This window comes from Labeo rohita, chromosome 1 (assembly GCF_022985175.1).
Source record: "Labeo rohita strain BAU-BD-2019 chromosome 1, IGBB_LRoh.1.0, whole genome shotgun sequence".
In the NCBI taxonomy this organism is placed as follows: domain Eukaryota; kingdom Metazoa; phylum Chordata; class Actinopteri; order Cypriniformes; family Cyprinidae; genus Labeo; species Labeo rohita.
This window is the reverse complement of record NC_066869.1, coordinates 14,796,478-14,809,425: the sequence shown is the minus strand read 5'-3', so window position 1 is coordinate 14,809,425 and position 12,948 is coordinate 14,796,478. Positions and strand designations below refer to the sequence as shown.

The 12,948-nt window shown below is 35.0% G+C and overlaps 1 protein-coding gene across 1 annotated transcript in view; it reads right to left on the bottom strand.

The window, feature by feature from the left end:
* Positions 1-12,948, bottom strand: part of pkd1a (polycystic kidney disease 1a) — a 100,238-nt gene that overhangs the window by 25,707 nt on the left and 61,583 nt on the right. The window contains exons 18-27 of the mRNA XM_051117977.1: positions 12,610-12,762; positions 11,343-11,483; positions 8,010-8,298; positions 7,718-7,934; positions 7,475-7,634; positions 4,682-4,840; positions 4,405-4,549; positions 2,588-3,298; positions 667-829; positions 42-303 (exon numbers count right to left, since the gene is read on the bottom strand). Coding sequence (XP_050973934.1) covers positions 42-303; positions 667-829; positions 2,588-3,298; positions 4,405-4,549; positions 4,682-4,840; positions 7,475-7,634; positions 7,718-7,934; positions 8,010-8,298; positions 11,343-11,483; positions 12,610-12,762 — 2,400 coding nt within the window. The remainder of the gene's footprint in view (positions 1-41; positions 304-666; positions 830-2,587; positions 3,299-4,404; positions 4,550-4,681; positions 4,841-7,474; positions 7,635-7,717; positions 7,935-8,009; positions 8,299-11,342; positions 11,484-12,609; positions 12,763-12,948) is intronic.

Below are 12,948 nucleotides of genomic sequence, written 5' to 3'. Positions count from 1 at the left end.
AACAAAACAAAATGGCCTCTCAGTTCAGTTGTAACGCTTACAGGAATGATGAAGGAGACGGCGTCGGGAGGAACGAACAGGCTGGCGGCGAAAGCCGTGAGATGATGTGTGCGGCACACGGCTCGCCCCACGCTGGTCTCGGGAAGCGGATCCATGCCGTCCGTCCTCCACTGTTTGGCGCTCTCGCTGAAATACTGACACAGCGACGTGAAGACGGCCACCTCCAGCCGGATCAGATCCGGATCGTCGGCGCCGCAGCCAGTGGACACGTTTATGAAGTGATCACGCGTGGTGTCATAGGACCTGACGGAGAATGGAAATTAAAAATAAAATCACAAATGCTTTTATTTTATTGGCTGAAGATCAAAAATGTAATTTACAAAATGAATTATTTAGAGTTTTACATCTCTCAGGATGAGCCACTCTCTGTGTGTTTTGTGAAACACTCATCTTCACTGATGATATTAATGAATGAGTCACTCAGCAGGTTCTCCTGTGGCGGCTGAAGTTGATTTTAACAAACAAAAGAGCCGCCCGCTTCCAAACGCATCATTTATTATACATGAGTGGCCTTCCATCAACAAGCGCTTCTGATATTATTCAGCCATACAAAACAGAGAGGAACATCAAAACATTAGCAAAGGCTTTATTTACGATGCCTCTTACTTCGGAGACAGGAAGAAAGTGTAGAGTCGGTGGTCCAGATCCCGCCCCCGTGTCATATTGAGTGCGATGCGTTTCCTGTCAGTGCTGTTGTATTCATTGGGCCATTCGGAGGTGTGCAGATAGGCTGTGATGACTGGATCCAATTCCCACTTTTCTGGAGCATCTGAGGACAAAGTGACGAAAAGAAATAGGTGTTAAGAGATAAATGAAAACAAAAGACACTCAAATAGAGGATGATTTTTCCTGAAAATGCTATTTCACCTTTGATGAGAAGAAATAAAGCTGACTTTTACAGTACATTTCTATATATATATTTATACTTTATATATATATATATATGCATTATACTTTAGTGCTGTCAAACGATTAATCACATCCAAAATAAAAGTTTTTGTTTACATACATGTGTGTGTACTGTGTATATTTATTACGTGTATACAGAAATATACACACATACGGTATACATTTTGAAAATATTTACATGCATTTGCATTGATGTTATAAAAAATATTTTTAAAATAAAAACACAGCATATTTTTCTTAAATATTTACATGCATGTGTGTGCTCTTATATATACACACATAATAAATGTTCACAGTATATAAACAAAAACGATTAATCGTTTGACAGCACTACCATGTGATGTACTAATTAGTAATTGCTCCAATTAGTTGACTTGCATGTCAGTTTGGCCAAAATTAAATAAAATTAACCTGGAGGGAGTAATTGATATAAAGCTTATATGAAAACTTAAAACAAGAATTAATTTCATTTAAAAATTAAATTCAAGTTAACAGAACTATTTTAAAAAAATCAGGCACTAATAAAATTGACAAAAGCATATTACAAATTTACTAAAACGTAACCTATAATTAAAATAAAAATAAATAAATAAATAAAGCTAATTCAAAATACAAAAAAAAAAAAAAAAAAAAAAAAAAAATTAGGCACTAATAAAATTGACAAAAGCATATTACAAATTTACTAAAATGTAACCTATAATAAAAATAAATAAATAAATAAATAAATAAAGCTACTTCAAAAAACAAAACAAAAAAACTGAACACTTATAAAAATGGCAAAAGCATATAACAAAATTACTAAAACCATAATTAAATAAATAATTACAAGCTAATATAATCTTGTATTAATCAACTATCATGAAATACATTTGTTTCTGTTTCTTTATTTTTGGACATTTCATTATATTTTCTCATTCAGATTTCTAAATACTGTTCAGATATCGGATATCATTTTATCATAGCACGAGTTTTTAACAGAAAAAATAAATGTGGGAAATTTTGTGGGAAAAAAATGATCATAGAAGCACTTATCGCAGATACATAATCTTATAATTGAATAATATTAAAATTAGATTTTTTATTTTTATTTTTTACATATATACTTTTCTAATTGTACATATTTATTATTTACAATGTAACACACTACCAGTCAGAAATTTTTGATGTTTTTTTAAAGAAGTCGCTTCTGCTTATCAAGTCTGCATTTATTTGATCCAAAATACAGCAAAAAACGTAAAATTTTGAAATATTTTTACTATTTAAAATAACTGTTTTCTATTTAAAAATATTTTAAAATGTAATTTATTCCTGTGATTTCAAAGCTGAATTTTTAGCATCATTACTCCAGTCACATGATCCTTCAGAAATCATTTTAATATTCTGATTTCCTGCTCAAAAAAAGTTTATTATTAGTATTATTATTATGTTGGAAACAGCAGAGTAGATTTTTTTTTTTAGGTTTCTTTGATGAATAGAAAGTACAGAAAAACAGCATTTATCTGAAATAGAAATCTTTTTCATCACTTTTGAACAATTTTAAGCATCCTTACTAAATAAAAGTATTAATTTGTATAATTGCTTTATTTTTAGTGGCTCCCCCTTGTGTTAGGCATCTTACCGTCTAGTACGGTGAAGTTGAGCTGGACGTAGATCCCCGCTTGTCTGTTGCTGTTCCTCGTGCTCACCCTCACAATGATTGAACCGCAGTGGCTGATGTTTTCGGCTCCCGCCGGCGGCAGGATGGCCTCCAATCTGTTAGCGTCCAGCCCAGCCACACTCCCGTTATTAACGGCAACTGTTATGGCATGGCTGTCGTCCAGATCCGAGATGGGAATCTGCGTGCCGTTTACGGTGCGAAACTCCATGGACGCCACCTCCGTCGAGACGGTGTAATTGGCGATGTAGTTAAATGGAAACGGATTGGGCTCCACTTGAAACAGCAGCTGCACGATGCCGTCTTCGCTGTTGGGTGCCAGAGCGCCTCCCGCTGCCCGTCCCAGACTGCTGTTGAATGCTCGAGGGATAGAGAAGCGCTGGCACTCGGGCGTGTCGCTCTCACCGTAGCAGAGCAGGCTCTGCGGGTCGGCGCGTTTACCAGCGGCTGCGATCTCGGCCCCGCGGAGGATCAGGGGCTCCTCGTTGAGGACGCGGCCCAGCATGAGGATTCTCATGAGGACGGAGGACAGGGTGTAGGCTTTAGCGGCCACACGCAGCGGGTGATGCTGCTGCTCCTCTAAGACAAGCGGAGGCTGCTGGGAGAGGCCGCCGCCCTCCTCAGCCTCCGGAGGTGGAGAGGAGGCAGCCTGGCTCACCTGGTGGATCAGGTCACCTGAAGAATGAAAACACAGTTTAGGTCTGATATACTGACTAGACGAACATTAAAAAGCAGTAGGAACAGGATAAAAGCCTCCATGAAAGACCAAAAACAGGAGTGATATAAGTGCAATGAGACTAATTAGAGTTTGATTTAATGTGGCTATCAATTAAAATACATATATATATTTAAAAAATCAGTTGCATGTTGATAAATCAACTGAATTAATTAATCACACTGCTCAGAAAAAACAACATGAAGATAAATCACATGAAGATAAAAAAAGCTTTTGTGGAATAATATAATAAAATATAATATAAATTTCTGTATCAATTAAAATAGAAAATAATATTGAACAAGATTTAATTAAAATAAAAATATAATAATATTTTAAACAAATATGTTAAAATATAAAATAATATAAAAATTATAAAAAAAAAAAATAAATATAAAAAAATAATAAAGAAATATTAATATAAAATTTTATGGCAGATGAGTAAATAAGTAAACATAATATTATATAAAATAAAAATATAATTTAATTTAATTTAATATAATAATATTTATTTGCATTAATTAAAATAAAAATTTATATTGAATAAGATTTCATTAAAATAAAAATATACAAATATTTTAAACAGTAATGTAATTTTAAATACTTTTTACAAACAAAAGCCTCAAAATGAAGATAAATTAAAGACAATTTTATGGCAGATGAATAAATCAGTAAACATAATGTAATATTCTTTCTATGATTAAAAAAATAATCTTGAGAAACAGATCTTGTAATACATAGAATAGAATACTTTAAAAAATTTAATTTCAATTATTAATAATTAAATAGAGGTAAGGGACATTTCAATTAAATATTTTATTGCATTTTCTTTAAAATTAATTAAACAATTTTTTGACAGCAATTTTATACTTGTATTCAGTTTAGGTAAGATTTAGTCAGATAAAAGAAAAATGAAAACATGTAAACAAGTGAATCATAACAGCTTGTTGCCTCTGGGGTTGTTTGTTTGTTTGTGACTGTGTTTGTATAACATAGCCATGAAACAGATAATTCTGTTTGCTGTCTCACTGGAGTCTGAATATGTGTGTGTTTGTGTGCATGTTACCCATGATATTGAGGATGTTGTCTGCTATCTCGGTCGGGGTGACTGTGCCCTGTTTAGTGTCGTTCTTCAGGATCTTTAACATCGACTCCAGTTTGTCCAGAGTGCTGTTCTGACACTCTTCACACACAAACTCTCGACTCACAGCCTGCAAACAAACAAAGACACAAGGCAGATTTTATTAACTTTCACACTGTGACTGGTCATGTGTCACATGTCTTTGAAGTGATTCATGATTTAGACTTCATCACTGAAGGCATGTAAGGGCATCTCGTCTCACCGTGCACTGTGCGAGCGCCGCTGACGTCTGCTGGATGTCGCTGACGGTGTTGAGGTCCAGCGACGTCAGCGCTCTGGTGATGTTACCTCTGACGCTCACTCGATACTGACGCTCTGCCTTAGACACACGCTCACGTCTGCGGGAAAAACCCTGCTCATACTGGAACACACAGAAATGCACAAAATGATGATCACATGGAGAAAGACATAACGGATGGATGGAGAGATAAAAGATGGATAACTGAAAGCTAGACAGACAGACAGACAGAGCAATAGATAGATAGATAGATAGATAGACAGACAATGACGGATAGATAGTTCAGTATATAGTCTGGTGTATAGTACAGTATCTAGCCTGTTATGTAGTCTGTCATATAGTTTTGTAAATAGTCTGTTATATAGCCTGGTATACAGCTCAGTACATATTCTGTTATATAATCTGCTATAAATGTTAGCATGTAGTCTTCTGTTATGTATTCTAGTATATAGCTGAGAATTCAGTCTGTTATGTAGTCTGTTGCAGTCTTGTATATAGTTCAGAATATTTCAATATACATTCTGTTATATAGTCTGGCATGTAGTTCAGTATGTAGTGTTATATAGTCTAGTATATAATTCAGTATATAGTCTGTTATATAGTCCAACATATATTCCAGTATATAGTCCGGTATATAGTGGAGTATATAGTCTGTTATATAGTTTGGTAAACAGTTCAGTATATACTATGTTATGTAGTCTAGTATATAGTCTGTTACATGGTCTTGTATATAGTTCAGTATATTTTAGTATATAGTCTGTTATAAAGCCTGCCATACAGTTCAGTATGTAGTCTGGTATGTAGTCTAGTATTTAGTTAAGTATATAATCTGTTATGTAGTATTTTATATAGTCTTATACATAGTTGAGTATTTAGTTTGTTTTAATTGTTTGGTATATAGTTTATTATATAGTCTGTTATATAATCGTGTATATAGTTCAGTATATAGTTTTGTATATACAGTAGACTGTTATATAGTTAAATTCAATTCAAGTTTATTTCTATAGTGCTTTTCACAATACAAATCATTGAAAAACGCTATGCAAATAAACTTGAATTTAATTGAGCTATATAACAGACTACTGTATATACAAAACTATATAGTTTTGCAAACTATTCATATAGTTTGCTATATATCTTAGTATATAGTCTGTTATGTAGTCTGGTATATAGTTCAGTACTGTATATAGCCTGTTATATAGTTTTGTATATAGTCTGTTATATAGTCTGCTACATAGTTCAGTATATAGTCTGTTATGTAGTCTGCTATATAGTTCAGCATATAGTCTGTTATGTAGTCTGCTATATAGTTCAGTACTGTATATAGCCTGTAATATAGTTTTGTATATAGTCTGTTATGTAGTCTGCTATATAGTTCAGCATATAGTCTGTTATGTAGTCTGCTATATAGTTCAGTACTGTATAAAGCCTGTAATATAGTTTTGTATATAGTCTGTTATGTAGTCTGCTATATAGTTCAGTAAATAGTCTGTTATGTAGTCTGCTATATAGTTCAGTACTGTATATAGCCTGTAATATAGTTTTGTATATAGTCTGTTATATAGTCTGCTATATAGTTCAGCATATAGTCTGTTATGTAGTCTGCTATATAGTTCAGCATAAAGTCTGTTATGTAGTCTGCTATATAGTTCAGTACTGTATATAGCCTGTAATATAGTTTTGTATATAGTCTGTTATGTAGTCTGCTATATAGTTCAGTAAATAGTCTGTTATGTAGTCTGCTATATAGTTCAGTACTGTATATAGCCTGTAATATAGTTTTGTATATAGTCTGTTATATAGTCTGCTATATAGTTCAGCATATAGTCTGTTATATAGTCTGCTATATAGTTCAGCATATAGTTTGTTATGTAGTCTGCTATAGTTCAGTACTGTATATAGCCTGTAATATAGTTTTGTATATAGTCTGTTATACAGTCTGCTATATAGTTCAGCATATAGTCTGTTATATAGTCTGCTATATAGTTCAGCATATAGTTTGTTATGTAGTCTGCTATAGTTCAGTACTGTATATAGCCTGTAATATAGTTTTGTATAGTCTGTTATATAGTCTGCTATATAGTTCAGTATATAGTCTGTTATGTAGTCTGCTATATAGTTCAGTACTGTATATAGCCTGTAATATAGTTTTGTATATAGTCTGTTATATAGTCTGCTATATAGTTCAGTATATATTCTGTTATGTAGTCTGCTATATAGTACAGTAATAGTATGTTATGTGCCTGGTATATAGTTCAGTACTGTATATAGCCTGTTATATAGTTTGTTATACAGTTTTGCATATAGTCCGCTATATAATTCAGTATATAGTCCGTTATGTAGTCTGGTATGTAGTTCAGTATATACCCTGTTATATAGTACAGTATATAGTCTGTTTTGTAGTCTAGTTGAGTATATATTCTGTAAAATAGTCTGGCATACAGTTCAGTATGTAGTCTAGTATACAGGTGAGTATATACAGTTATATAGTCTATTAGATAGTATTGTATATAGTTAAGTATATAGTCTATTATATTGTCTGGTATATAGCTTATTATATAGTCTGCTATATTATCTTGTATATAGCTCAGTATATAGTCTGTTATGTATTCTGGTATATGTTGACTATATAGTCTGTTATATATAATCAGACTAAAAGGCAGACAGATGGATGGATTGAGACGGATGAATAGAGACGGATGAATAGAGGTGGATGGACAGACAGACAGACAGACAGATAGATAGATGAGGTTTCACCTCATTGAGGACGGTGATGAGAGCGAGCGAGAGCTCCCGTACTCTCTGTGAATCTTCCTGAAGTAGCAGCTCTCTCAGGATGGAGTTGGTTAGATTGCTGAGCCAGTGAGGGAGAGAGCTGAATCCGTTAGGAACCGCCGGCAGCACCACCTCCATTGTCCTGACACACGCATAACAAACCATTCACAACACTGGTAGCTAAGAAGGGTACACTTGAGGTCTTTAGGCCAAACCGTGTCTTACTTGTTGCGGGCCATGACTGTCGCCCCCTGGTGGTCCTCCACCATGACAATCGCATTCACCTGGTACTGGGCCGAGCTGAAGCCGGGGGGCAGGAAGGCTGCATGTTCTGGACTTGTGCCTTTATAGACACAAAATTCCTCACAGTACAGCCCGGAGCATCGCAGCGCCAGCAAACTATAAACCAGCGGAGACTCTGTCTCGTCCATATCAGTGTAACCTGAAAATGAAACCTGATTGTTCAGCACTGCTCTTTCTCAATATCCTACATGAAGTCCTTCTTCTTTAGTCTCACCTGAGCAGTTGAAGTGCACTCTCTCCAGCAGCGTGCGCACCTGAGGCCCATCCCCATCCGCCCACAGAGAACACGTCCCACCGGCTGGCGGCAGGTTGGGGTGGAGCTCGATGTAGGCCACGCCTTCACGGTCCATGCTGTCATCGGTCACATGAAGGCTGAATATGTAGGAGTTTCCGTCACGAAGGATGCCCTGTCTTAGGACCAGGTTCATGCTGTCGCTGCCCGTGGTGGTGGTGTTCAGATCCAGCACCAGCGTCTCGTTCCCTCCGGTCATCGCCGTCCACCGCTAACAACAATAGACACAGAGGACAGAGGATAGAGGACTGGGGACTGAAGTCAGTGGTATTTCCATGTCATTTTCATACTAATGTTGACTTAATTAAATATTGAAATTAGTGCTGTCAAATGATTAATCGCGATTATGTATGTGTTTTTATATATATGTAAGTATACACAGTACACATACATATATTGTCCAAACAAAACTTTTATTTTGAATGCGATTAATCGCAATTACTCATTTGACAGCACTAATTTAAATATCAATTTAAAATAAGCAAGTTTTTTATACATTTTATTATTAAGGTGAATTTATTAAATTAATGTAAATTATTATCAATAATTCTCTATTAAAAATAGAAATATTATGGAATGCAATTACATTATTAAATTAAAATTAAATGCACTGTCACATTTTCAGATGAAAAATGACATTAATAATTGACACTAAAAGCCTACGTAAGAAAGTCATTGCATTTCCATGTCATTTATATATATTTCTGTATTTATTTAAATTAACAGATCATTAAAATACATTACAATTGAAACGGTTTTAAATTTATTATATAATTTAATTATGTAGATACAAAATGATCACATCAATTAATTGAAAGCATTGCATTTAGTTCTAAAATTCTTTTTTATATGTATAACATATTAAAAATGATATTAATATTTACATTATTAATAAAGCAAAAACACTCAAAGCATTTAAAAACTTATTTAAAATGCATATAAACTTTTATGTAGTTACAAAAAATATTAACAGCTTTAGGAATGGTACTGTATTTCCATGCCATTTGCCATGTATTTATTTTCATGCATTTTAATAGAACAGATCATTAAAATGTATTAATAAATCTAAATAATATTAGTTATATAATTTAATAAATGATTGTATTAAAACCTGTAATAGATGTACAATTACATTTTAAACTTACAAAAACGTAATACAACAATTATATAAATAACATAATTTTTTTTACATTTTTAATTAGCTCTGAACAGGTTTTTCAGTAACCTTGCAGTGACCTCCTTCACCATCGATCCGCATCAGCACTCATCTCAGACTGAGTGTTTGAACCACTAGATAAGCGTCTGTGAGTTGTACCATAATATTTACTGTCTTTGGCTCACAGGGACCAGACCAAGGGGATCAGTGTTTGACCGCTCGGTCACCAAGCAAATGTCTGAGCGTGTTTAACGAGGCTTGGCATGCCGTTAACGGCTAATGCAGTGGAACACATCGCATCATGATGATGACATCACCCCGTACGCCCACTCAGGTTTCCCCTCCCTTTGGTTCCCATAACCATAACATCACTCGAGTCTCAGTCTAAACATTAAGAGAAAGCAGATCAGGAAAAAAGCAAGAGGAATGCCTGTGGAAAAAAAAAGAGCATGACATCATGCCGCTATCTCTCCATGTACAGCTCTTCAATAAATTATGACGGCATATTTCCTCTAATAAATAAGGCATGAGTGACTCACAAAATCCAAATATGTCATTCCCAACATTCAGCTTCGATGAGGACGGTGCTAATCCTAAAGACAAATTATATCATGCTTTCCATGCTTTTTGGAAAGCTAAAAGATAAAGAAATTAAAATGCTGTGCCTGGCCAAAAAATGAATAGACATGGAAAGTCCAATTTTGATTCCATGATGTCCTTAAGTAATCTATTTGAGCATCCTGACCTGCCCAAAACAGCAGGGCTCTACAGTGCGACCATTTTAGACGCATTTGCGATGGAAAACAACTGCGTGCGACTACGGAAAAATATTTAGGAGCACCATGTGCGAGTGACCCGATCAGCATATTTGTGTTTGTGCTGAGGGGAGTGTGTTTTTGCAATGTTAAGTAATGTATCACAGACATATCTGACCAATCCTTTCATCAAAGTGTAGAGAGAGTGTAAATAAGAGATTGATTGTGCAGTGTAGAGAGCTTCATTGATTGTAATGGAACTTTGTGAGATCGCGATGTACTAAGATGAGTGACAGCTTTAAATGATTTTTAAGGGAGTTTGTAAATGAGATTTTGATTTAATACAACAGTCAGATGAACAAGAAGTTGATATTAAGTGACTTATATTGTCTGACTATAACACTATTGCCTGATTTTCACAACTGAGCTGCTGTGCATCTCCATTCAAACACAGCGTTGTTTAGTTTATGAATGAACGTGCGTTTTAAAATTAATCTAGTGAGTTCAATTTCCTATTCATAAAGAGAGTCACTTGCTTTATTCCTGAATGAATCAGCCGTTCGAACGAATCAAATGAATGAATGATTGAGTAATTAAATCAGTGACTTGCCGCCACGTACTGCGAGTTTTTGTTTAATTTTTAAAATCTTTTCAGTTGTTTAAATCATTTCATATTTCTATATTCAAAATGTTATATTTAAATTATTAATCTAAACATGAATTTATGAATTTGATTGCAGTCATGCCACCTCTGAGCCTCATTAAACATGAACATACACCTACAAGGCACTTTTGTGTTCTTCTGTGCCACCTCTGTAGTACAAATTAATTTTGTTCATGCTGATTTCATTTGATTGGTAACTTCTTCTTGTAATTCTACTTGTTCTTATTCTGTTGTTTTAATTAGAAATTTTAAAAAGCTTAAAAAATATATTTAAAAAAAATGACATAAAAGAATTGACATACTTTTAATAAAGTTAGAAAAATGCCATTACAAAGGTAAAAACAAAATTCCCCTGTAAAATCACTTTAAGGAGCCAAATATCACCATGTAATGGGAAGGCTTTTTTTAAATCAGATTTTTTGATTATTGATTAAAAGGTGCTCCTGAAATTTTGATTCCTAAATGTGTTCCTACATTTTCGTAAGTTAGGAGCACAAGTGCTCCTAAAGAGAAAAGTAAGCGTAGAGCCTTGAACAGCAGGGAGTAGTTGTGAAAACCTGCTTTAAAAGTAATTATTTTTGCATTCCGCACTTTCCCATACGCAACAGTGGTTTAATAGCAACCCTGTGATTGATGATGAAGTGTCATGAGTGGGCTGTGCATGTAAGGTTTGTTCTCACCCCTCTGTGTGAGCTCTGACAGTTAATGCAGGTGCCAGCCAGGTACACATAAGAGCTCTGACTGATCTCGTAGCGAGACTGAGCTTTGCACGACACACACTCCAGCGACACCATCGGGATGAGACCGCTTTGCACCCACACCTATGACCAGAAGAACAGAGAGGAAAACAAACTTTAAGTTACGCAATTATGTTCTCTATTCGCCATCCTATTGACCATTTTCTACTGACCATCAACTATTAACAACGTTAGTGCTGAGACTGAACGTGACACAAGAATAATGAACTTATGAAGAATAAAAGGATTGTAGGGGTCAGTGAAGTTTCTGGTGACTCTAACGACATGGTGAATTGGTTTCATCATGTTCCCAAAGCAATCAGACCTTCAAAGTTAAATCTCATGAAATATTCCCTTCAGCGTCCGTCAAACCATTCAGTTCAGTGAGTGAAATGATTTTAATACACACACGTTCTCATTCAAGACTCATATCATATCAGGCTTTCACATGTGGCTTACAATTTTGAAGGTCAGAAGGTAAATTATGCTTTGAATTACGTAATGAACCTTCGTTCAGGTCAGTTAATTATAGCTATACATAGAGTATGCTAAACAAGTATGAATACTCTGTAATGATGATAGGGACTAATTTGAATGCTGTAGAACAAAACAAAAAGGTGGGAAGCGCTAACAATGAATAGCAACCCCTCATAACTTTGCTCATTCGCATGCACCGCATTGTTTTCTCTCACGCTTCACTATTGAAAGTATGCATATCAGTTAAAAGCACAAATACACCCCCTTAAAACACACAATTCCACATCTTGCAGGCCGGTTTTGAGTAATGAGATGGTGGAGGTTGTGCTTTTGTTCATCATTTGATGATTTCCTGTGATCATGATCGCTAGAAAATGTAAACAAGTGTTTCTTTTAAATTAAAATCTGGCCAGCTTTCCGTGGGATGGCAACAGCGTGGCGTTAATTGCGCCATTCAAAATGGCCTGAGTTTTTGATTGGGGATAATTAGTATTCTTTCATGAGCCTAGTTTACGTAGAAGAGGTGTGTTTGCACTGAAAAGAATGAGAATGACTTTATTAAAATATGACTGAGCTCTACTCGGTGCATGCTTGAACGGAAGGTAGTTTAAGCACAAAAAAGCTAAAAATAGCTTGAAAGATTACAATACAAAGAATTAAAATGTGATGAGATGCTTTTCATAATATAAGACAAGAATGAAACACTTGCAGTAATCTATATTAGAGCACTCACCGTTTGGTTTGTGGACTCTGGGGTCATGCCTTCTTTGCTGACGGTCAGGCGAAAGGTATACTCAACATCTACTTCCAGTTCTGAACCAGAGATTCCCAGAACCGGGTCGCTCGGACCCAACCCGAAATGCAAAGTGGAGCAGTGAGCCGGGCCCTGCAGGGTGAAGTTGAAAGAGAGAATCACAACAGATGGTAATTAATCAACTCATTTACCTGCCTCAGGATATGCAAGATAAGAGCATAATCATCAAACAAGTTTGGGTAACTTTGTTGTTTAATGACTTTACCTAATGAGTTTTTCTAATAGCATTTTAATCATTGACTAAATGCACTATACATT